Source organism: Procambarus clarkii, chromosome 52 (assembly GCF_040958095.1).
Source record: "Procambarus clarkii isolate CNS0578487 chromosome 52, FALCON_Pclarkii_2.0, whole genome shotgun sequence".
Lineage (NCBI taxonomy): Eukaryota > Metazoa > Arthropoda > Malacostraca > Decapoda > Cambaridae > Procambarus > Procambarus clarkii.
The window spans coordinates 7,359,114-7,386,613 of NC_091201.1; the positions used below are offsets into that span (position 1 = coordinate 7,359,114).

The following is a 27,500-nucleotide window of genomic DNA, read 5'->3' on the forward strand; positions in this document are numbered from 1 at the left end:
GGGAGCTGAGCGAAATGTTGAAAAGGTTTTCAGGCTTGGAAAGTACAACAAGGACAGAGACCGAATGATAAAGGTGGTTTTCATGAGCGAAATCGCGAAAGAGGAACTGCTAGCAAGGAAGTGTTGTCTAAAAGGTGTAGAGAAGTTCAAGAAAATATTCCTGCAGAGGGATATGACAAGGGAAGAGAGAATACGGACAGCAGACGCGAGGAAGGAGCGCAGGGAGAGAGAAGGAAATCAGAGTACCACAACCCAGAACCCTACAATCCCAGAGGGAAGTGGAGAACCCTCCTCAAACAGTGCAACAGCCACAGGGATTGGGGCACCACCCCCAAATTCTACCCAACAGACACCCAACCTGCCCCATCCCCTGTCAGCCCCCCACTAAGTACCCACCTAGCGCACCCTCCCCCCACCCACCCCCCTCCCCCCACTCACCCCCCTTCTTCCCCTCACCCCTCTCCCCAGGACCTCCCTTCCCCCCCATCCCCCATGCCCTCCCTTCTCCCACATGCCTTCCCGTCTCTCCCACCCCCATGCCCTCCCTTCTCCCCCTCCCCCCTAAGCCCCCCACTCTCCCCCACCCCACCTAAGTCTTCCCCTCTCCCCCACTCCCCTAAACCCTCCCCTCTTCCTCACCCACCTCAGCCCTCCCTTTTCCCCCACGCCCCCCAAGCCCTCCACCCTTTTCTCTCCCCCCAAGCCCCCCCATCTCCCCTATCCCCCACAGCCTCTCCTCCCCCCATGCTTCCCCAACCCTCCCTCTCTTACCCACCCCCTGTACCCTCCCCCTCTTATCCACCCCCTGTACCCTCCCCCTCTTATCCACCCCCTGTACCCTCCCCCTCTTACCCACCCCCTGTACCCTCCCCCTCTCCCCCACCACCCCAAGCCCTCCCTCCTCCACCAATCCCCCCGTGCCAGGTCCCCCCAGCTCCCACTCACCCCAGATCCCAAAGGTCCCCCCCAGAAAAGAAGCAGAATAGAGTCAGTTTCAGGGTGATGTACTCGAACATAGATGGGATCATAAGCAAGACAAGTGAACTAAGGGAAAGAGCACAAGAAGTTAACCCAGATGTAATCGGACTCACTGAAACAAAACTCTCTGGAATCATAACGAATGCCGTGTTTCCCCAGGAGTATACAGTAATAAGGAAAGAGAGGGAAGGTAGAGGAGGAGGCGGAGTGGCCCTACTCATGAGAAGGGAATGGAGTTTTAAGGAGATGGCCATCCCGGGCTGTGAGGAGTTCAGAGACTACATAGCAGGCACCATAACAATGGGAGGACCAAGAATAGTAGTAGCAGTAATATACAACCCTCCACCAAATGACAGGAGACCCAGTCAAGAGTATGAAAACAACAACAAGGCAGTTAACACTATAATTGAGAGGGCAGCCTCTGCTGCCTGTAGAAATAGATCCCACCTGCTCATCATGGGCGACTTCAATCACGGAAAGATTGACTGGGAGAACAAGGAACCGCATGGAGGCGAGGATACGTGGAGAGCCAAACTATTGGAGGTGGTGACAAGCAACTTTTTAACGCAGCATGTCGGAGAACCCACAAGGATGAGAGGCAATGACGAACCAGCGAGACTCGACCTAGTCTTCACTCTGAACGACTCCGACATAAGAGAAATCGGTTTTGAGGACCCAGTAGGAATGAGCGACCACAGTGTACTGGTGTTTGAGTACTTGATTGAAGAAGGGTTATTGAACTCGAGGAGGGATACCGAAACCAAAAGGTTAGCATACCGAAAGGGAAACTATGAGGGGATAAGAAAATTCCTAACAGATATAGCATGGGAAACAGAGCTCAGGGGAAAGACGGCCCAAGATATGATGGATTACATCACGCAGAAGTGCAAGGACGCAGCAAACAAGTTTGTCCCAGTCCAAAAGGAAAACAGAGAAATGAAGATGAGAAACCCATGGTTTAATCAAAGATGTAGGCTAGCTAAGCAGCAAAGTAAAAGGGCATGGAGAAACTATAGGAATAACAGGACACTGGAGAGCAGAGAAAGATACCAGAATGCCAGGAATGAATATGTCAGGATGAGAAGAGAGGCAGAAAGACAATACGAAAATGACATCGCAAGCAAGGCAAAGACTCAGCCTAAATTGTTGCATAGCCACATTAGGAGAAAAACAACAGTAAAGGAACAGGTTATGAGATTAAGGATAGGGGCGGAAGGATTCACTACAAATGACAAGGAAGTGTGTGAGGAATTGAATAAGAAATTCCAGGAGGTCTTCACCTTAGAACAAGGAGAAATTCCAGAGGTAAGTGAGGGAATAGCTAACCAGGAACCACTGGAAGAGTTTGAGATTACCAGTGGGGAAGTAAGGAAGTGTTTACTAGAGTTGGACGTGACGAAGGCTATAGGCCCAGATGGAATCTCCCCTTGGGTTCTAAAGGAAGGAGCAAGAGAACTGAGCCTACCACTCTCCATAGTGTATAACAAATCACTGGCAACAGGGGAACTGCCAGATATTTGGAAAGCAGCTAACGTAGTCCCGATATACAAGAAAGGGGATAGACAGGAGGCACTGAACTACAGGCCAGTGTCCCTAACCTGCATACCATGCAAGCTGATGGAGAAGATTGTGCGAAAAAAACTAGTGGAGCATCTGGAGCGAAGGAACTTTGTAACACAGCATCAACATGGGTTCAGGGATGGCAGGTCCTGCCTCACAGGGTTACTTGAATTCTACGACCAGGCAACAAAAATAAGGCAAGAAAGAGAAGGGTGGGCAGACTGCATATTTTTGGATTGTCAGAAAGCCTTTGATACAGTGCCACACAAGAGGCTAGTGCGAAAGTTGGAGATGCAGGCTGGAGTGAGAGGGAAGGTACTCCGGTGGATAGAGGAATACCTAAGCAACAGGAGACAACGAGTCTGTGTGAGGGGTGAGGTCTCAGATTGGCGAGACGTCACAAGTGGAGTCCCGCAGGGGTCAGTCCTTGGACCTATACTGTTTCTGGTATATGTAAATGATCTCCCAGAGGGTATAGATTCGTTCCTCTCAATGTTTGCCGACGATGCAAAAATTATGAGGAGGATTGAAACAGAGGATGATAGTAGGAGGCTACAAGATGACCTGGATAGACTGAGTGAATGGTCCAACAAATGGCTGTTGAGGTTCAACCCGAGTAAATGCAAAGTAATGAAACTAGGCAGTGGAAACAGGAGGCCAGGCACAGGATACAGAATAGGAGATGAAGTACTTAATGAAACAGACAGAGAGAAAGATCTAGGAGTTGATATCACACCAAACCTGTCTCCTGAAGCCCACATAAAGAGAATAACGTCTGCGGCATATGCGAGGCTGGCTAACATCAGAACGGCGTTCAGGAACCTGTGTAAGGAATCATTCAGAATCTTGTACACCACATATGTAAGACCAATCCTGGAGTATGCGGCCCCAGCATGGAGCCCGTACCTTGTCAAGCACAAGACGAAGCTGGAAAAAGTCCAAAGGTATGCTACTAGACTAGTCCCAGAACTAAGAGGCATGAGTTATGAGGAAAGGCTGCGGGAAATGCACCTCACGACACTGGAAGACAGAAGAGTAAGAGGGGACATGATCACAACCTACAAAATCCTCAGGGGAATCGACCGGGTAAACAAGGATGAACTTTTCAACACTGGTGGGACGCGAACAAGGGGACACAGGTGGAAGCTGAGTACCCAAATGAGCCACAGAGACGTTAGAAAGAACTTTTTCAGTGTCAGAGTAGTTAGCAAATGGAATGCATTAGGAAGTGATGTGGTGGAGGCTGACTCCATTCACAGTTTCAAATGTAGATATGATAGAGCCCAATAGGCTCAGGAATCTGTACACCAGTTGATTGACGGTTGAGAGGCGGGACCAAAGAGCCAGAGCTCAACCCCCGCAAGCACAATTAGGTGAGTACAATTAGGTGAGTACACGTAGCTCTTCCTGTAGGGGACGTTAATGGTTTGTCTAACCACATAATGGCCCGCTGCAGTCTCACAACGAGAGTGACTTCTCTCTTTCTTGACCCGAACACAGAAAAAGCCAGGTGCAGTCCCGTGTCTTTTCCATGCATTTCTTACAAACAGCACTTAAGACCTTCCTGTAGGGGAGTCAATGGGTTTGTCTAACCACATAATGACCCAGAGCACTCTCTCCCGACGAAGGGGAAACTCCATCCAGCTCCCATCCCAAAACAACATAACAGGCCGTGCTGCCTTCTCCTCTCATCTACACACTAACTCACGATCAACTCTTTTACTCCTTCCTCCATCTTCCTTCTATTTTCTTACTCCATCACTTACTCTACCACTTACTCTCATCTTTCCTGACCACTTACCATAACACCCGAGGACTAAACCCGCGCGCTCCAATTACCTCCGACACACGCCATAACTTCCGGGAAATTCCCCCCAAAAAACTTGAGGACGGGAGCGACGCGCGCCACCTGTCAGCTGCCCAACATGACCTCCCCTCTTTCCTGTCCACATACCCAAACACAACACGCCAAAACTTCCGGGAAATTCCCCCAAAAGCCTGTGTGACTAGACACACGCGCGCCACCTGTCAGGTGAGAGCGTCCGAAACTTCCGGGAAATTCCCCCAAAACCTGTGCGACTAGACACCCGCGCGCCACCTGTCGGCTGGCACTCCATGGAGGACCAGCTGGCAGCTGGTGCGCGCGGTTCTAGTCGCACTTTACCTTACTGGCATTAACTTACTTGCATGGGAGACATTGAAACTTACGGGAAGACTAGCTGTAGCTTGTTGGTGCTGAGTGTGGTGTGTAGTTTCCAAAGCGAGGTCTTGTCGACGATATTCAAGAGCACTATCAGCTAGCTGTTTACTGTGCTCACGTTGTATCTCCAGGTCACGTTTTCTTGCTTCAAGCTGCTCTCTTTCCTGCTCACGGAGTAGGGCAGCCTCTCTTTCTCTTAGGGCCGCCTCGCGTTCCTGTTCTTCTTTCCTTAGGGCAGCCTCTTCCTTCTTTCGGTGTAGAGCTTCTTTCGCCAGGGCCGCCACGCGTTCTTGTTCTTCTTTCCTTGGGGCAGCCTCTCGTTCCCTCATCTGGAGAGCTTCTTTTTGTTGTTCCCGCTCTAGCTTTGCAAGTTCGAGCTTTAGCTTCATAGCTGCCAGAGCATGTTTATCTGTAATATAATAGTTTTCGTGAGCTTCAGAGTCTATCTTCCCTTCATCTAAGAGATAATCCAAGATTAAATTATGCAAGTCATTTTTGTTGGCTCCATGGAGAACATCTAGTTGATACTCGTGTGCAAGAGTTTGTAATTCGGTCCTCTTGGCACGACTAAAGTTCCCTACTTCACTTGCTGGATCGTTACGAAATGCTTGAAGACGAAACATGGTGAAAAATAGCAAATAAATGTACAATGAATATACTTGCGATATGGTAAGTGTCAGTAACAGGATGACGTGGCAACTCGTAACTATCCTGTGGTAATTTAATATTTAACAATGAACGTTAATTTTGGTATGGTAAATGATTAATCAATCAAAATCGCAGGAAATCTTGTACCCGGTACTCAATGTAAGAGAATAAGGGCAAGAAAATCCTACTAAATAAATGAAACTGATAGTTTCGAAAACAAATGAAACTTTTAATTGTTTCAAAAGTGAATAAGGTAGTCCAAGAATGTAGGGATACCTTGCTGAGTCTCTATAGGACAAAAGCAAGGGTTTTCCCACTAAATGAAATAAGATACTTACAGAATTAGCGATCTTTGTGCTCTGAAAAAAGAAAGCTAATTCCCTACCTAAGTAAATATCATCATCTCTGACCGACGTGTTAGGGTGCGAGTGTCAACTGGTGACGAGAACTGCTGCTGAGGTCCCAACTCAGCAACGTAGTCCGTGCTAGAGGAACTATGGCCCTCTGTATCCTCCTTCGGTCGGATTGCAGAAGATAGAGTGCGTGGCCCGAAGACAAATCAAAGTACCAGGGTACCAAAATGATGATCTGCCATAATGTGAGAAATATCCTAGGGACAAAAAAGGTGGAATACACGAGTAATAACAGTGAGGGAGGGATGACCAATTAAGAGAATGACTGAGGCCTCCAGTCACCACGTAATCCACAGTTATCCAACACTCACAATATGCTACCCTCGGAAAGCACAAAATACACAGCACCATATAAATATTAAAAGTAATGAAAATATTGAAAAGCAACTGTATCAAAGCCAAGTACACTTACCACAAATTGATGTTCTAGTATCAGTACCTGAGTGAGGCTCCTAGGGCAGGCCTCCATAAAAATGTGACGGGAACGTGTAGAAGTGTAGGTGTTCGGCAGTCCTCCTAATGGCTGGTGTCAATGCCTATCACATTAAAAAAAAAAAAAAAGGTCGACTGCTTGGCCGTTGTCTGTGGTAAAGTAAGGGAAGACACGCAAAACACATAGTATGAACAATGAAACTTTAAAAATTATGAATAAGACAATTCCTTGGCTATGTACAGTGCAAACAAACATGTCAAAAAATATAACATAAAATTTAAGAACAAGGGTGACGTTACACTACAAATAAAATAAAGACAAAAGAATGGATAAACAGGTGCTGAGAATATAGCGCTAGCTAAGAACCTCCACCATTAAACAGAGCGTATATCAGTTGGTTGTTCACAGATTGAGAGCACAAGGATATTCTGACTTCAATGGTTGGTTCAAGCCCAGACATCGACTAGGTAGAGGGCGCTGAGGTGCAGGTGTGCAGTCGGCGGGTCACCAATCAGAAGCAGGCAGGCTGGAATGGTAGTTTGCTGTTTGACGACGGTGGCGAGCCGGCAAGGTTGGAGTGAAGAGTGAGGGGAGTTTAGGGTACGTTTGCATCCTGGTCAAAACGTTTTGTGCTACTGGTAGACGTATCTTGAAGGTAGCATCTTAGTGTTGTATATATATAAGTAACTTTATGTAGGGAAAAGCAGGCTCAATCTCTCTTGAAAGAGATTACCGTCACAATATATAAATGAAAACTCCACACCCCAAAAGTGACTCGAACCCACACCGCCAGGAACACATTGCAACTGGTGTCACGGTGCCTTAAACCACTTGACCATCAGTGACATCACATAAGGAGGTGATAGCCAAAGCTATTTGACCACCCCCCCCCCCCCCCGGCAGCACTTTGATGGTTATCTTGGGCATAGCTTTTTCATATATATATATATGTATATATATATATATATATATATATATATATATATATATATATATATATATATATATATATATATATCTATATATATATATAACTTTTTAGACACTCAACCCACCAGGGGACTCGAACACTGGCCAACAAGGTGGCAGTTGCATGCTGTATCCACTACACCATACTTCAAAGCCATAAGAGAGGTAGGAATTCTGGGGTATTTAACCAACCAGAACTCCAATCCTCTCCCAGGCAATGAGATAGTGTGGGACCTCTAATGCTCTTTCATCTGTTCCTGTTATATGGGAAAACTCAGTGCCAAATGCTTAATGCAGAGACTACCCTATTCCAGTAGCTGAAGTTTATAACTTTTTTTTTTTTTTTTTTTTTTTAAAGTTATAAACTTCAGCTACTGGAATAGGGTAGTCTGTGCATTATATATATATATATATATATATATATATATATATATATATATATATATATATATATTATATATATATATATATATATATATTATATATATATATATATATATATATATATATATATATATATATATATATATATATATATATATATATATATATATATATGTTGTACCTAGTAGCTAGAACGTCGTACTCGGCCTGCTATGCAAGGCCCGATTTGCCTAATAAGCCAAGTTTTCCTGAAATAATATTTTTTCTCTCATTTTTTTCTTATGAAATTATAAAGCTACCCATTTCATTATGTATGAGGTCATTTTTTTTTTTATTGGAGTTAAAATTAACGTAGATATATGACCGAACCTAACCAACCCTACCTAACCTAACCTAACCTATCTCTATAGGTTAGGTTAGGTTAGGTAGCCGAAAAAGTTAGGTTAGGTTAGGTTAGGTAGCCGAAAAAGTTAAGTTAGGTTAGGTTAGGTAGGTTATATATTATAGGTTAGGTAGGTTATATATATATATATATATATATATATATATATATATATATATATATATATATATATATATATATATATATATATATATATAACAAATACACAACTGAATAGAACTTACACATCTCCTGGTTTCGTTTACATCTACATTTGAGTGAGGTGGATGGGGTGAGGTGGCATTAATAGGGTATTAATTTCATCAACACAAGACAGAACAAGAGGTGGCATTAATAGGGTATTAATTTCATCAACACAAAACAGAACAAGAGGTGGCATTAATAGGGTATTAATTTCATCAACACAAGACAGAACACGAAACAATGGGTATTGAAATGGAAGTGATTGTAGAAAGCCTATTGGTCCATATTTCTTGATGCTTCTATATTGGAGCGGAGTCTTGAGGTGGGTAGAATGTAGTTGTGCATTAATTGGCTGTTGATTGCTGGTGTTGACTTCTTAATGTGTAGTGCCTCGCAAACGTCAAGCCGCCTGCTATCCCTGTATCTATCGATGATTTCTGTGTTGTTTACTAGGATTTCTCTGGCGATGGTTTGGTTGTGGGAAGAGATTATATGTTCCTTAATGGAGCCCTGTTGTTTATGCATCGTTAAACGCCTAGAAAGAGATGTTGTTGTCTTGCCTATATACTGGTTTTTTTGGAGCTTACAGTCCCCAAGTGGGCATTTGAAGGCATAGACGACGTTGGTCTCTTTTAAAGCGTTCTGCTTTGTGTCTGGAGAGTTTCTCATGAGTAGGCTGGCCGTTTTTCTGGTTTTATAGTAAATCGTCAGTTGTATCCTCTGATTTTTGTCTGTAGGGATAACGTTTCTATTAACAATATCTTTCAGGACCCTTTCCTCCGTTTTATGAGCTGTGGAAAAGAAGTTCCTGTAAAATAGTCTAATAGGGGGGTATAGGTGTTGTGTTAGTTGTCTCTTCAGAGGTTGCATGGCGTTTCACTTTCCTTCTTATGATGTCTTCGACGAAACCATTGGAGAAGCCGTTGTTGACTAGGACCTGCCTTACCCTACAGAGTTCTTCGTCGACTTGCTTCCATTCTGAGCTGTGGCTTAGAGCACGGTCGACATATGCATTAACAACACTCCTCTTGTACCTGTCTGGGCAGTCGCTGTTGGCATTTAGGCACATTCCTATGTTCGTTTCCTTAGTGTAGACTGCAGTGTGGAAACCTCCGCTCTTTTCCATGACTGTTGCATCTAGAAAGGGCAGCTTCCCATCCTTTTCCATCTCGTAAGTGAAACGCAGCACGGAACTCTGCTCAAATGCCTCCTTCAGCTCCTGCAAATGTCTGACATCAGGTACCTGTGTAAAAATGTCGTCAACATACCTGCAGTATATGGCCAGTTTCAAGTTCATGTCGACTAAGACTTTTTGCTCGATGGTACCCATGTAGAAGTTTGCAAACAGGACACCTAGGGGAGAACCCATGGCGACCCCATCTACTTGCTTATAAAATGTGCCCATCCGGGCTCAAGAAGGGTGCCTCTTTAGTACATGCTTGGAGTAGTTTCCTTAGGATATTTTCGGGTATGTCAAGAGGAGTACAGGCTGGATCACGATACACTCTGTCGGCTATCATCCCGATTGTCTCGTCCACAGGTACGTTGGTAAACAGCGATTCTACGTCCAACGAGGCTCTTATCCCTGTGGCCCGTGTGCCCCGCAGTAAGTCAACAAATTCCTTTGGAGACTTCAGGCTGAAAGCGCAAGGAACATAAGGAGTCAGCAGGCCGTTGAGTCGCTTTGCCAGTCTGTACGTGGGTGTGGGTATCTGGCTAATGATTGGCCGAAGTGGGTTTCCAGGCTTGTGTGTCTTGACATTTCCATACGCATATCCAGGTTTATATACTAATATACTAATATATATATATATATATATATATATATATATATATATATATATATATATATATATATATATATATATATATATATATATATATATATATATATATATATATATATAAAAGCCTATACTTGCATAAACCACAAGTGAAGATTAACAATCTTTGGACAACACCCACCAGTGAGCCTCGAACCCAGAAAGCACAACTACCTTCCAGTAGCTGCCATAACTAGTACGTTTTAACCCATTACACCATCAGACCCTACAAAAGAAGTAGAGACTTCGAGATATATATACACCTCAAATATCTCCACCTCCCGAGGGCACTAGACAAGTGTGAGGTTACTCTGCATTTTTCATCAAGCCACTGTCAATGTGAGAGAACTCGTGTCCATGCTATAAGCCTATACTTGGAGGTGGAGATATTTGAGGTGTATATATATCTCGAAGTCTCTACTTCTTTTGTAGGGTCTGATGGAGTAGTGGGTTAAAGCGTACTAGATATGGCAGCTACTGGAAGGTAGTTGTGCTTTCTGGGTTCGAGGCCCACTGGTGGATGTTGTCCAAAGATATATATATATATATATATATATATATATATATATATATATATATATATATATATATATATATATATATATATATATATATATATATGTCGTACCTAGTAGCCAGAACGCACTTTTTGGCCTACTATGCAAGGCCTGATTTGCCTAATAAGCCAAGTTTTCCTGAATTAATATATTTTCTCAAAATTTTTTCTTATGAATTGATAAAGCTACCCATTTCATTATGTATGAGGTAAATTTTTTTTATTGCTGTTAAAATTAACGTTGATATATGACCGAACCTAACCAACCCTACCTAACCTAACCTAAGCTATCTTTATAGGTTCGGTTAGGTTAGGTAGCCGAAAAAGTTAGGTTAGGTTAGGTTAGGTAGGTTAGGTAGTCGAAAAACAATTAATTCATGAAAACTTGGCTTATTAGGCAAATCGGGCCTTGCATAGTAGGCTGAGAAGTGCGTTCTGGCTACTAGGTACGACATATATATATATATATATATATATATATATATATATATATATATATATATATATATATATATATATATATATATATATGTCGTACCTAATAGCCAGAACGCACTTCTCAGCCTACTATTCAAGGCCCGATTTGCCTAATAAGCCAAGTTTTCCTGAATTAATATATTTTCTCTAATTTTTTTCATATAAAATGATAGAGCTACGCATTTCATTATGTATGAGGTCATTTTTTTTTTTATTGGAGTTAAAATTAACGTAAATATATGACCGAACCTAACCAACCTTACCTAACCTAACCTAACCTATCTTTATAGGTTAGGTTAGGTAGCCGAAAAAGTTAGGTTAGGTAGGTTAGGTAGTCGAAAAACAATTAATTCATGAAAACTTGGCTTATTAGGCAAATCGGGCCATGCATAGTAGGCTGAGAAGTGCGTTCTGGCTACTAGGTACGACATATATATATATATATATATATATATATATATATATATATATATTGTTACGGCCCTCTTGGGTCGCAACTGGGTTCTTACTCTGATGTCGTTAGATTAAGGGTATCCGGCCCCAAGCCAGTAGTGGCTTTCAAGGAATGTGATCCGTAACGCAAGTAAATTAAAAGGGAAAGGGAAAGAAAGGCAAAAACTTAATATTATAATTAATACCTTCACTAATAAATATATATAAGAAGATTACACGGGGGGGGGGGGTATAAACACTATTATATACACTGTCGTCTTCTTCTGAAGACTCTTGCTCTTCACGTTGCCAGGCTCTCGATGCTCTCGTGGCCTCACGACGAATCCTTCGAGAAGCTTGAGTCTACCCCGGCCACAGGCCAGCCAAAACACAGTTTCAATGGGGGCACCGCCGTGGAGGCCGTCAACCACAGGTCCAGCAGATAGCTGGCAGGTTCCAAATCAGCCATGCTGGTTAGGCCACTCCACGAGCGATACTAGGGTAGCACCCTAGTCAGGAGCCTCATGTGATACCACAGATCACTCTCCTTTCCACAATACCCCAGTGGTCAAGCGTCTCCACCAGTAAGTCCCGGGTATGACAATCCTTCAACTGCCGCTTCACAGGCAGGGTAACACCACAGTGTTCATCCGGGAGGCGACTCACAGCTGCTGCAGCAAACACTTGGTGACGAGACGGCTGCCTTGGGTAGACTGACTCAACTTCCCTTACAGCAGTCCCAGGTCGACTCTGTAAGCAGACACGTCATCAATAACAGGGACACACTAAAGCACCTCACTTATGGGCTCAGACCCAAACGCCCACCTATCCACTCCATAGATGGCGTTGTCGTCTGAGCACCACCTCACCAGAGGTCAGCAGCGGCTGTGTTGTGAGCTGAACAGAACCGGAAACTGGCCCTCGTGGCCAGTACACCTCGTCCTCACCAGGTGTCGTCGTCCATTTGGAGGGGTTTTCGGGAGCTGACCCACAGATGGCGCGGTCGTCACTGCTCCAGGCTCGGACGCTGGATTCGGGTTTGTAACACCTCCCCACCAAAAAGAATTTGGTTTGGGGTTCTATAAAAGAAAAAACAAACCAAATTAGTACGTGGATACAACTCCACACAGACTCACGTACACTATGAACTGGAGTGATGAGGCTGTCTTGTCCACAGAACTGTTCTACTGGGCAACTCTGGCACAGATGAAACTTGAAGATAGTAGGCAATGGCTTGCCCGTTGCAACTTTCCACATCTCCACTGCGATGTCAAGCAGGGGCATATTCTCACATCTCTCGAGTAAGGATTGGTATCGACACGATCTGGGGTGACTCGACACTTCCCTGTGTCGTGGCACCGATGATGGCTGGTTACAAACTGCATTTCTGGTACCGTTCCAGTGGTCCTTCAGGGAGACGGGAACCTGGAATACAGGGGTCTGATAATTCAGAGTGATAGCGACAGTGGGTAAGTCAATACTTACTGCATACGCCTCTACTAGGCTCACACCTAGTTCCAACAGGGCTGCTTGCACACCGAAGATGGCATCTGCCATCGTCGCTCTGCCGCCGTCCGGTCGACCAACATTCCGCATAACGCTGAATCCAGGCTCAGCAATCACACGGGGGGTGTCAATCTGTCGGAAACAGTCACTCATATTATCATCTGTCGTACCTCCTGAATCTACCATCACTTTCCAGGTCCCTCCTTCAACTGCAACACTCGCAGTGCAAATCTCTAATCCCTGGGATCTCTTCACGATGTTCAAGGGAGCCATCATCTGTCGGGTCGTCCACTGGTCCTTACTGAGAACACACACAAGAATCAAACAAAATACCGGTAGGAAACATTTGGTAAACTGAGGGATAAGCTTTCTGAGCTTGTAATGTCCATAGCAGGCTACATCCATTAGCCTGGTTTGGACCGAAGAGGGCTCTAGAACCTTCGCACATACCTCACATACCTCTGACGTCTGGGGAATCTCTGGCCGGTTCAATGAACGTGGTACTTTGCCATACCGCAAGTACTCATCCGCCTTCGCTCCAGACTCTGGGGTATTCGTGGGTGTTTGCACACGAGGCCTCTCTTCTTGCTCAGTTGCTTCTGCCTCCCTAACCGCATGTTCCTTGTCGGGAGAAGAATCAGGAGTCTCTGCTAGAATACTGTCGATCTGCGGGTGAGAGGACAAATTAAACATGTTTAAATCCGGGTCTGTTTTTACCTGGATATTACCACTGCCTGCCGTTACCTCAAACCTTGCTGTTCTAGCTGACTCGTCCGCGACCCTGGGATGATTGTTGCTCCAACCTGTCACCAAGTCGTTGGCTAGTACCACGTCAATCCCAGCTACAGGGAGGGTATCGACTACTGCCAACGCACATGTGCCGCTGAAGTAAGGCGAGTCGAGATGTACCGGCACTAAGGGGGCGATATACTGCGTCCTAGGAAACCCAACCAGGACAACCTGTTGTCTCCCGTCCACACTTACTCCCTCGGGTAACGAGCTTCTCACGATCAGGGACTGGGCTGCTCCACTATCTCTGAGCACTACAACTGATTTACCAGTATGATCACTCGATACATACCCGCTTGAAGTGTGAGGGGCGAACAATCTGGGTTCTTCCTGAGTAGTAGTAGACTGGCTTCCCGCTGGTGGTGCCACACAGCTCATCAACATCACCTCCCTACGAGCGCCGTTACCTCTTCTGCCTCGGCATATAGCAGCTACATGCCCTTTCTGCCCACAAGTCCAGCACATCCCGTTCCTTCTCGGACTCAGGTGTTTCGGACTGCTAGGACTAGTCCTTCGAGGGCTACTTGGGGGCGTCTTCTTAGCGCTTCGTGGGACGGGAGTCTCCTCTTCGTCATGAGGTTTGTCAAACCGGCGTTGGTAATTCCTCGGGACGTACTTAGCAGACGGCCTATGAGTCAGGATGTATTCCTCAGCCATAGTGGCTGCCGCACTCAAGGTCTCTACCTGCTGCTCCTCTAAGTACGTCTTCAGGTCTCCAGACAAACAATCCTTGAAGTCCTCTAACAGGACGAGCTGCTCGAGGTCTTCTTTGGTCTCCACCTTCCGAGAGGTACACCATTCTTGGAAAAGTCGCTCCTTGATAGTGGCGAATTCGGTGAAAGTGTGCTCCGAGGTCTTTTTCAGGTTCCTGAACTTCTGCCTGTAAGCCTCAGGTACCAACTGGTAAGCCATGAGCACCACTTTCTTCACCTTGTCATAATCGCCAGAGTCGTCAAGGGATAACGTGGAGTAGGCGATTTGGGCCTTCCCAGTCAAGACTGACTGTATCATGATGGCCCAATTCTCCCTTGGCCACTCCAAAGAGGCAGCGACTTTCTCGAAGGCTGCGAAGAACTTCGAGACTTCCCTCTTGTTGAATTTTGGGACCATTTTGATGTTCCTTACTGGATCGAAGCTACTGGTGTCCGTTGTTTGCCTCCGACTGCCGCCTAACCGCAATACTTCTAGTTTATGTTGTCTCTGTCTTTCTTTTTCTTCTCTCTCTCGCTGTTTCTCTTCCCTTTCTCGCTTTTCTCTTTCTTTTTCTCGTTTCTCTTCTCTTTCTCTTTCCGCTTTCCTTTCTTCTAATTCTAAACGCCTCATCTCTAATTCTTTTCCCAATCTCTCTCTTTCCATTTCTTGTCTCTCTTTTTCCATTTCTAATTTCTTATCTTCTCTCTCTCTCGCTTTCTCTTCTCTCTCTTTAGCGATTTCTAGCTTTTTCCATTCTATTTCACGATGGATCTCTAGTTCACGCATTTTCACGGTAAGTGCACTTATATTTAGTTCACTTTCATCACTTTCGACATCACTGCTCTTACCTTCCTTGTCAGTGGAAGCTATTTCCTCACCTTCCTTTATACTAGGAGTCTCGCCTTCCTGTTTCTCTGCCTTCAAATGCCGGTGAACCTTGGACAAGATCTCCACACGGGAATCACTGGCATGGATCTTTATCTCCAGGTAGGCACTGACTAGTACAAGTTCCGGTTTGCTCAGATATTTTAATCTGGTAAGACAGTCCTCTCTGTTCAGAAAAGTCTGAACATCGTCCAGATCATCGATGGTAGCTTTTTCTGCCATTGTCACAGATGGAACACTTAGCACTTAACACACCGCTTTCACGTTAGCACTTAACGCACCGAGCACTGTTCTACGTCAATATTGCACTTTATCGCACCAAACACTGCACTTGCTAATATTGCACGTAATTACTTCGGGCACCGCACTACACAAAATTGCACCTAATCACTGCGAACACCTCGCTCTACAATATTGCACTTAATCACTGAGCACCGCACTACACAATATTGCACTTAATCACAGAGAGCACTTCGCTCTACAATATTGCACTGAATCACACCGAGCACCGCATTTCACAATATTGCACTTAGTCACTCTGAGCACCGCACAGGACGTATAACGTCCTAATCGTCACACACAGGGGGAATTATTTACAGGGATTATGCCACTTCACCACCCCTGTCAAACATACTCGACAAGGGGATGGATCCCGCTGGGATGCCAATTATGTTACGGCCCTCTCGGGTCGCAACTGGGTTCTTACTCTGATGTCGTTAGAGGAAGGGTATCCGCCCCAAGCCAGTAGTGGCTTTCAAGGGATGTGATCCGTAACGCAAGTAAATTAAAAGGGGAAGGGAAAGAAAGGCAAAAACTTAATATTATAATTAATACCTTCACCAATAAATATATATAAGAAGATTACACGGGGGGGGGGGTATAAACACTATTATATACACTGTCGTCTTCTTCTGAAGACTCCTGCTCTTCACGGTGCCAGGCTCTCGGTGCTCTCGTGGCCTCACGACGAATCCTTTAGAAGCTTGAGTCTACCACGGCCACAGGCCAGCCAAAACACAGTTCCACTGGGGGCACCGCCGTGGAGGCCGTCAACCACAGGTCCAGCAGATAGCTGGCAGGTTCCGAATCAGCCACGCTGGTTAGGCCACTCCACGAGCGATACTAGGGTAGCACCCTAGTCAGGAGCCTCGTGTGATACCACAGATCACTCTCCTTTCCACAATACCCCAGTGGTCAAGCGTCTCCACCAGTCAGTCCCGGGTATGACAATCCTTCAACTGCCGCTTCACAGGCAGGGTAACACCACAGTGTTCATCCGGGAGGCAACTCACAGCTGCTGCAGCAAACACTTGGTGACGAGACGGCTGCCTTGGGTAGACTGACTCAACTTCCCTTACAGCAGTCCCAGGTCGAATCTGTAAGCAGACACGTCATCAATAACAGGGACACACTAAAGCACCTCACTTACGGGCTCAGACCCAAACGCCCACCTATCCACTCCATAGATGGCGTTGTCGTCTGAGCACCACCTCACCAGAGGTCAGCAGCGGCTGTGTTGTGAGCTGAACAGGACCGGAAACTGGCCCTCGTGGCCAGTACACCTCGTCCTCACCAGGTGTCGTCGTCCATTTGGAGGGGTTTTCGGGAGCTGACCCACAGATGGCGCGGTCGTCACTGCTCCAGGCTCGGACGCTGGATTCGGGTCAGTAACATATATATATATATATATATATATATATATATATATATATATATATATACATATGTATATTTTGGTAGCAGTCTTTCCTGTAGACATATTTTATTAAATATGACCGAAAAAGTAAGATTAATAATTCTAACACGAATTTTCTCAATCTTTCGTACATTATGCTTCACTGTTGGAGGTAAATCAAAAATCACTTCTCCAAAATTCATTTTTATTTCTAGTCTGACGCGACACGGGCGCGTTTCGTAAAACTTATTACATTTTCAAAGACTTCACAAATACACAACTGATTAGAACTTGCGTTTCCCTGATTTTATATCTACATTTGAGTGAGGTGGGAAGGGTGATGTGGCATTACATTTGAGTAAGGTGGGAAGGATGATGTGGCATTAGAGGATATTAATAGGGTATTAAAAGTATCAACACAAGACAGAACACGAAACAATGGATATTGAATAGAAGTGTTTGTAGAAAGCCTATTGGTCCATATTTCTTGATGCTTCTATATTGGAGCGGAGTCTTGAGGTGGGTAGAATATAGTTGTGCAATAATTGGCTGTTGATTGCTGGTGTTGACTTCTTGATGTGTAGTGCCTCGCAAACGTCGAGCCGCCTGCTATCGCTGTATCTATCGATGATTTCTGTGTTGTTTACTAGGATTTCTCTGGCGATGGTTTGGTTCATTTCTCCAAAAATGAATTTTGGAGAAGTGATTTTTGATTTACCTCCAACAGTGAAGCATAATGTACGAAAGATTGAGAAAATTCGTGTTAGAATTATTAATCTTACTTTTTCGGTCATATTTAATAAAATATATATACATATATATATATATATATATATATATATATATATATATATATATATATATATATATATATATATATATATATATATATATATATATATATATATATATATATATATATATTATTAAATATGACCGAAAAAGTAAGATTAATAATTCTAACACGAATTTTCTCAATCTTTCGTACATTTCTTTTCACTGTTGGAGGTAAATCAAAAATCAATTCTCCAAAATTCATTTTTATTTCTTGTCTGACGCGACACGAGCGCATTTCGTAAAACTTATTACATTTTCAAAGACTTTAGTTCACAAATACACAACTGAATAGAACTTACGCATCTCCGATTTTATATCTACATTTGAGTGAGGTGGAAGGGGTGATGTGGCATTAACACAAGACAGAACAAGATGTGGCATTAATAGGGTATTAATTTCATCAACACAAGACAGAACAAGAGGTGATATTAATAGGGTATTAATTTCATCAACACAAGACAGAACACGAAACAATGGATATTGAATAGAAGTGTTTGTAGAAAGCCTATTGGTCCATATTTCTTGATGCTTCTATATTGGAGCGGAGTCTTCAGGTGGGTAGAATATAGTTGTGCAATAATTGGCTGTTGATTGCTGGTGTTGACTTCTTGATGTGTAGTGCCTCGCAAACGTCAAGCCGCCTGCTATCGCTGTATCTATCGATGATTTCTGTGTTGTTTACTAGGATTTCTCTGGCGATGGTTTGGTTGTGGGAAGAGATTATATATTCCTTAATGGAGCCTTGTTGCTTATGCATCGTTAAACGCCTAGAAAGAGATGTTGTTGTCTTGCCTATATACTGGGTTTTTTGGAGCTTACAGTCCCCAAGAGGGCATTTGAAGGCATAGACGACGTTAGTCTCTTTTAAAGCGTTCTGTTTTGTGTCTGGAGAGTTTCTCATGAGTAGGCTGGCCGTTTTTCTGGTTTTATAGTAAATCGTCAGTTGTATCCTCTGATTTTTGTCTGTAGGGATAACGTTTCTATTAACAATATCTTTCAGGACCCTTTCCTCCGTTTTATGAGCTGTGGAAAAGAAGTTCCTGTAAAATAGTCTAATAGGGGGTATAGGTGTTGTGTTAGTTGTCTCTTCAGAGGTTGCATGGCTTTTCACTTTCCTTCTTATGATGTCTTCGACGAAACCATTGGAGAAGCCGTTATTGACTAGGTCCTGCCTTACCCTACAGAGTTCTTCGTCGACTTGCTTCCATTCTGAGCTGTGGCTGAGAGCACGGTCGACATATGCATTAACAACACTCCTCTTGTACCTATCTGGGCAGTCGCTGTTGGCATTTAGGCACATTCCTATGTTTGTTTCCTTAGTGTTGACTGCAGTGTGGAAACCTCCGCCCTTTTCCATGACTGTTACATCTAGAAAGGGCAGCTTCCCATCCTTTTCCATCTCGTAAGTGAAACGCAGCACGGAACTCTGCTCAAATGCCTCCTTCAGCTCCTGCAGATGTCTGACATCAGGTACCTGTGTAAAAATGTCGTCAACATACCTGCAGTATATGGCCGGTTTCAAGTTCATGTCGACTAAGAATTTTTGCTCAATGGTACCCATGTAGAAGTTTGCAAACAGGACACCTAGGGGAGAACCCATGGCGACCCCATCTACTTGCTTATACATGTGCCCATCCGGGCTCAAGAAGGGTGCCTCTTTAGTACAAACTTGGAGTAGTTTCCTCAGAATATTTTCTGGTATGTCAAGAGGAGTACAGGCTGGATCACGATACACTCTGTCGGCTATCATTCCGATTGTCTCGTCCACAGGTACGTTGGTAAACAGCGATTCTACGTCCAACGAGGCTCTTATCCCTGTGGCCCGTGTGCCCCGCAGTAAGTCAACAAATTCCTTTGGAGACTTCAGGCTGAAGGCGCAAGGAACATAAGGAGTCAGCAGGCCGTTGAGTCGCTTCGCCAGTCTGTACGTGGGTGTGGGTATCTGGCTAATGATTGGCCGAAGTGGGTTTCCAGGCTTGTGTGTCTTGACATTTCCATATGCATATCCAGGTTTATATTCCCCAATGATCTTTGGCAGGTGGAGTCCGGATTTCTTGGCGTTCACAGTTTCGATCAGTTTGTTGACCTTTGCTTTTAATTCGGCTGTAGTGTCCTTCGTTACCCTTTGGAACTTAGTTTGGTCAGAGAGTATGATGTTCATTTTCGCCAGATATTCGTCTTTTTTAAGAATGACATATATTGGCGACTTGTCACCTCTCCTGACAACTATCTCCTTGTTCTCACGAACTTTTACTTTTTCGGTCATATTTAATAATATATGTCTACAGGAAAGACTGCTACCAAAATATACTAATATATATATACATATATATATATATATATATATATATATATATATATATATATATATATATATATATATATGTCGTACCTAGTAGCCAGAACGCACTTCTCAGGCTACTATGCAAGGCCCAATTTGCCTAATAAGCCAAGTTTTCATGAATTAATGTTTTTTCGACGACCTAACCTACCTAACCTAACCTAACCTACCTTTTTCGGTTACCTAACCCAACCTAACCTTTAAAAATAGGTTAGGTTAGGTTAGGTAGGGTTGGTTAGGTTCGGTCATATATCTACGTTAATTTTAACTACAATAAAACAAAATTGACCTCATACATAATGAAATGGGTAGCTTTATCATTTCATAAGAAAAAAATTAGAGAAAATATATTAATTCAGGAAAACTTGGCTTATTAGGCAAATCGGGCCTTGCATAGTAGGCTGAGAAGTGCGTTCTGGCTATTAGGTACGACATATATATATATATATATATATATATATATATATATATATATATATATATATATATATATATATATATATATATATATATATATATATATATATATAGTAGCCAGAACGCACTTCTCAGCCTACTATGCAAGGCCCGATTTGCCTAATAAGCCAAGTTTTCCTGAATTAATATATTTTCTCTAATTTTTTTCTTATGAAATGATAAAGCTACCCATTTCATTATGTATGAGGTCAATATTTTTTTATTGGAGTTAAAATTAACGAAGATGTATGACCGAACCTAACCAACCCTACCTAACCTAACCTAACCTATCCTTATAAGTTAGGTTAGGTTAGGTAGCCGAAAACGTTAGGTTAGGTTAGGTTAGGTAGGTTAGGTAGTCGAAAAACAATTAATTCATGAAAACTTGGCTTATTAGGCAAATCGGGCCTTGCATAGTAGGCATAGAAGTGAGTTCTGGCTACTAGGTACGACATATATATATATATATGTCGTACCTAGTAGCCAGAACGCACTTCTCAGCCTACTATGCAAGGCCCGATTTGCCTAATAAGCCAAGTTTTCTTGAAATAATATATTTTCTCTAATTTTTTTCTTATGAAATGATAAAGCTACCCATTTAATTATGTATGAGCTCAATATTTTTTATTGGAGTTAAAATTAACGAAGATATACGACCGAATCTAACCAACCCTACCTATCCTAACCTAACCTATCTTTATAGGTTAGGTTAGGTTAGGTAGCCGAAAAAGTTAGGTTAGGTTAGGTTAGGTAGGTTAGGTAGTCGAAAAACAATTAATTCATGAAAACTTGGCTTATTAGGCAAATCGGGCCTTGCATAGTAGGCTGACACGTGCGTTCTGGCTACTAGGTACGACATATAAATATATATATATATATATATATATATTAGTATATTTTGGTAGCAGTCTTTCCTGTAGACATATATTATTAAATATGACCGAAAAAGTAAAAGTTCGTGAGAACAAGGAGATAGTTGTCAGGAGAGGTGACAAGTCGCCAATATATGTCATTCTTAAAAAAGACGAATATCTGGCGAAAATGAACATCATACTCTCTGACCAAACTAAGTTCCAAAGGGTAACGAAGGACACTACAGCCGAATTAAAAGCAAAGGTCAACAAACTGATCGAAACTGTGAACGCACTTGTCAGCCTACTATGCAAGGCCTGATTTGCCTAATAAGCCAAGTTTTCATGAATTAATTGTTTTTCGACTACCTGACCTACCTAACCTAACCTAACCTAACATTTTCGGCTACCTAACCTAACCTAACCTATAAAGATAGGTTAGGTTAGGTTAGGTAGGGTTGGTTAGGTTCGGTCATATATCTACGTTAATTTTAACTCCAATAGAAAAAAATTGACCTCATACATAATGAAATGGGTAGCTTTATCATTTCATAAGAAAAAAATTAGAGAAAATATATTAATTCCGGGAAACTTGGCTTATTAGGCAAATCGGGCCTTGCATAATAGGCTGAGAAGGGCGTTCTGGCTACGAGGTACGACATATATATATATATATATATATATATATATATATATATATATATATATATATATATATATATATATATATATATATATATGTCGTACCTAGTAGCCAGAACTCACTTCTCAGCCTACTATACATGGCCCGATTTGCCTAATAAGCCAAGTTTTCATGAATTAATATATTTTCTCTAAATTTTTTCTTATGAAATGATAAAGCTACCCATTTCATTATGTATGAGGTCAATTTTTTTTCATTGGAGTTAAAATTAACGTAGATATATGACCGAACCTAACCAACCCTACCTAACCTAACCTAACCTATCTCTATAGGTTAGGTTGGGTTATGTAGCCGAAAAATTTAGGTTAGGTTAGGTTAGGTAGGTTCGGTAGTCGAAAAACAATTAATTCATGAAAACTTGGCTTATTAGGCAAATCGGGCCTTGCATTGTAGGCTGAGAAGTGAGTTCTGGCTACTAGGTACGACATATATATATATATATATATATATATATATATATATATATATATATATATATATATATATATATATATATATATATATATATATATATATATATATATATATATATATATATATATATGTCGTACCTAATAGCCAGAACGCACTTCTCAGCCTACTATTCAAGGCCCGATTTGCCTAATAAGCCAAGTTTTCATGAATTAATGTTTTTTCGTCTACCTAACCTACCTAACCTAACCTAACCTAGCTTTTTTGGGCTACCTAACCTAACCTTACCTATAAATATAGGTTAGGTTAGGTTAGGTAGGGTTGGTTAGGTTCGGTCATATATCTACGTTAATTTTAACTCCAATAAAAAAAAATTGACCTAATACATAGAGAAAAGGGTTGCTTTATCATTTCATAAGAAAAAAATTATAGTAAATATATTAATTCAGGAAAACTTGGCTTATTAGGCAAATCGGGCCTTGAATAGTAGGCTGAGAAGTGAGTTCTGGCTACTAGGTACGACATATATATATATATATATATATATATATATATATATATATATATATATATATATATATATATATATATATATATATATATATATATATAGAAGGGGTACCACCTCTGGTGCAAGTGTAGGGACCCATAGCCTCGGAGAAGAAAATAAAGAGTACTCAGAGAAGACCTTGTGGATCCTCACTGAACACTTTGATATTTTCTTCTCCTACCATCCCTATTCTTTTGGTATGTGTGTATATTTATCTAACTTTATTTGAAAATGTCATTACACAAAAAAGTTACAATATTGATTACATGCAGGGTGCAAGGCTGCTTGTCACAAGTTGTACAGCTCTTCCAGCTCCTCAGATGGCGGCAGGAACCATGGATGCAGTGAGCATTTCCTCTCTGGATTGACACACTAAGGCGCTGAAAAAGAAAACTGGCAGCTCTAGGGTCTCTAGTTGTTTCTATTAGCTTAGCCCCCAACTCCTTCAAAAAGCTAGCAGCACTTTTACCCCAGGCACCAAGTGTCTCTGAGGCAATGGGGACAAAATTGTAGTGGTGTTCAAGGTCCCTGTATTTACGTGTCTTGGCCGCTTCCCGGTGATTGGCAGCTCCTCCTGCTTGTGTAGCACTGAAGTCAACATAGGTATTGGCTAAAGTTGAAACGCAAGTGTAGTCCCACACCAACTGTCTACCATTCTTCCAGGGGTTCACCGTGATTCCGTCTGGGCGACTGACAGGCTCATCAGAGTTGCGGGACATTAGGTAACGGGGCTCTCTCTCTGCTGGACAACCGGCTGTGGTAAGGCTTCTCTTAATAATGTCATTGCCCTCGCCGTGTCTTGCATGCCATCCTCCTGTCCTTTGGCAGAGAAGGCCATGCCGTCCATATCTGTCGGCCTCTGCCTCGCCGCAAATACACCTGTATTCGGTGTGGATTGGGGCAGCGAGGTGGAGAGCCACGGCAATTCGGAGGGCCTGCGGTGAGAGACGGGTGCCGGTTGCTGACATTGGGTTGCTAATAGGAAATCACCTGCATGGGGAGCTGCTACAGCTCTAAGTCGGGCAGTGTCATATGGTGTTGTCGCAGCTTCTAGCAAAGTCGCAGCTTCTTGGTCGGCAATGGGGCGATCCCAGCTAGATTGCTTATGGGCTTCAGAAGGCGGTGGTTGGGGTGCTGGTCCTGTGAGAGAGACCCATTTGGTTGTGCAGTCTGTGAAGCTGGGATCATGTACCCCTGCCTGTTGAACTAGGTGCTCAGGTAGGATTTCCTTCACCAAGTTGTCAGACCCCACTGAAGAGGACAGGAACGCTGGTACAGCAATTTGTGTTGCTGTGCACACGCCAAGGCCCCCGAGTCTGACAGGAAGGGAGGCCTGTTTCCACTGTAAGTCGCTGAGAGAAAGATTGAGGGCTTTTTCTAGTGTTGATTTCAGCAAGCTGTCGTACTCTTCTAATTTAATATTGTTGAAAGATGGCGAACATCTTAGAAAGTAGGTCAGCCTGGGAAGGGACAAGCATCTGGTGATGAGGTAAAGTGCATCATGAGCATCGATGTCTTCAATCCTCTCGTTCATCCTCTTCAGGTCAGTGATCTTCTTACCAAGGACCCCGTCGATGGCATTCCTTCCAAGAGGAGCATCTAGGAGTGTGCAGTGTGTATATATATATATATATATATATATATATATATATATATATATATATATATATATATATATATATATATATATATATATATATATGTCGTACCTAGTACCCAGAACGCACTTCTCAGCCTACTATGCAAGGCCTTTTTGCCTAATAAGCCAAGTTTTCATGAATTAATATATTTTCTCAAATTTTTTTCTTATGAAATGATAAAGCTACCTATTTCATTACGTATGAGGTAAAAAAAAATTTATTGGAGTTAAAATTAACGTAGATATATGACCGAACCTAACCAACCCTACCTAACCTAACCTAACCTATCTTTATAGGTTACGTTAGGTTAGGTAGCCGAAAATGTTAGGTTAGGTTAGGTTAGGTAGCCGAAAAAGTTAGGTTAGGTAGTCGAAAAAACATTAATTCATGAAAACTTGGCTTATTAGGAAAATCGGGCCTTGCATAGTAGGCTGAGAAGTGCGTTCTGGCTACTAGGTACGACATATATATATATATATATATATATATATATATATATATATATATAATAAATCTGTTGTTACATCTCGACGGAGAAGAGAGGCTGCAGCTAGTGTGTCGATGAAGGGTGTTGCTCGGTGTCTATTGACATGGACAAAGTTAGGAGGTCTTCTAACCTTCTACCTTGCCAGGTAGTTTTAAGAGTCAAGTCAGTCAGAAGGTCAGTTTTCCAGCTCCTTGCACACTGCCATTACCTGGTGTTCTGGTTAAAGACGCAGCAGAATCCATTGCTGGTGGAGACCTGAGTGAAAAGCTTCCTGCAGTCCTCAGTACCGCTCCACAGGCAGAAAAGGATCAGGTCCTCACACCGGTGGGCGCTCTGGAATGATTGACAGCATACCATATATATATATATATATATATATATATATATATATATATATATATATATATATATATTAGTTTGTGAGGGTACCACCTCTGGTGCCAATGTCGAGACCCATAGCCTCGGAGAAGAAAATAAAAAGTATTCAGAGGAGACCTTGTGGCTTCTCACTGAACACTAATATTAGCTTCTCCTACCACCCCCATTCTTTTGTATGTACACATATATATTTACTTTATTTGAACTTTGTTACAAAAAAGGAGTTACATATGGGTTACAAAGATGGTTATCATAGGTTGTCGAGTTCCTCCAGCTCCTCAGATGGCGGGCAGGAACCCTGGATGCAGTGCGCATTTCCCCTCTGTATCGCCACACTGAGGCGCTGGAAAAGAAAGCTTGCAGCTCTTGGGTCCCTTGTTGTTTCAATGAGCCTAGAACCCAGTTCCTTCAAAAAACTGGATATATATATATATATATATATATATATATATATATATATATATATATATATATATATATATATATATGTCGTACCTAGTAGCCAGAACTCACTTCTCAGCCTACTATTCAAGGCCCGATTTGCCTAATAAGCCAAGTTTTCCTGAATTAATATATTTACTATAATTTTTTTCTTATGAAATGATAAAGCAACCCCTTTTCTCTATGTATGAGGTCAATTTTTTTTATTGGAGTTAAAATTAACGTAGATATATGACCGAACCTAACCAACCCTACCTAACCTAACCTAACCTATATTTATAGGTAAGGTTAGGTTAGGTAGCCAAAAAAAGCTAGGTTAGGTTAGGTTAGGTAGGTTAGGTAGACGAAAAAACATTAATTCATGAAAACTTGGCTTATTAGGCAAATCGGGCCTTGAATAGTAGGCTGAGAAGTGCGTTCTGGCTATTAGGTACGACATATATATATATATATATATATATATATATATATATATATATATATATATATATATATATATATATATATATATATATATATATATATATATATATATATATATATATATATATATGTCGTTCCTAGTAGCCAGAATGTACTTCTCAGCCTACTATGCAAGGCCCGATTTGCCTAATAAGCCAAGTTTTCCTGAATTAATATATTTTCTCTAATTTTTTTCTTATGAAATGATAAAGCTGCCCATTTCATTATGTATGAGGTAAATTTTTTATTATTGGAGTTAAAATTAACGTAGATATATGACCGAACCTAACCAACCCTACCTAACCTAACCTAACCTATCTTTATAGGTTAGGTTAGGTTAGGTAGCCGAAAATGTTAGGTTAGGTTAGGTTAGGTAGCCGAAAATGTTAGGTTAGGTTAGGTTAGGTAGGTTAGGTAGTCGAAAAACAATTAATTCATGAAAACTTGGCTTATTAGGCAAATCGGGCCTTGCATAGTAGGCTGAGAAGTGCGTTCTGGCTACTAGGTACGACATATATATATATATATATATATATATATATATATATATATATATATATATATATATATATATATATATATATATATATATATATATATATATATATATATATTATTAAATATGACCGAAAAAGTAAGATTAATAATTCTAACACGAATTTTCTCGATCTTTCGTACATTCCTTTTCACTGTTGGTGGTAATTCAAAAATCAATTCTCCAAAATTCATTCTAATTTCTAGTCTGACGCGACACTTGAGCTCGTTTCGTAAAACTTATTACATTTTCAAAGACTTTAGTTTACACATACACAACTGAATAGAACTTACACATCTCTGATTTGTTTATATCTACATTTGAGTGAGGTGGATGGGGTGAGGTGGTATTAATAGGGTATTAAATTCATCAACACAAGACAGAACACGAAACAATGGGTA

The 27,500-nt window shown here is 41.9% G+C and overlaps 1 protein-coding gene across 1 annotated transcript in view; it reads right to left on the reverse strand.

Moving 5' to 3' along the window:
- LOC123763745 (pickpocket protein 28-like) overlaps positions 1-27,500 on the reverse strand; it is a 206,111-nt gene that overhangs the window by 112,785 nt on the left and 65,826 nt on the right. The window contains exons 4-6 of the mRNA XM_069304242.1: positions 25,492-25,616; positions 23,626-23,744; positions 12,945-13,174 (exon numbers count right to left, since the gene is read on the reverse strand). Of these exons, the coding sequence (XP_069160343.1) occupies positions 12,945-13,174; positions 23,626-23,744; positions 25,492-25,616 (474 nt within the window). The remainder of the gene's footprint in view (positions 1-12,944; positions 13,175-23,625; positions 23,745-25,491; positions 25,617-27,500) is intronic.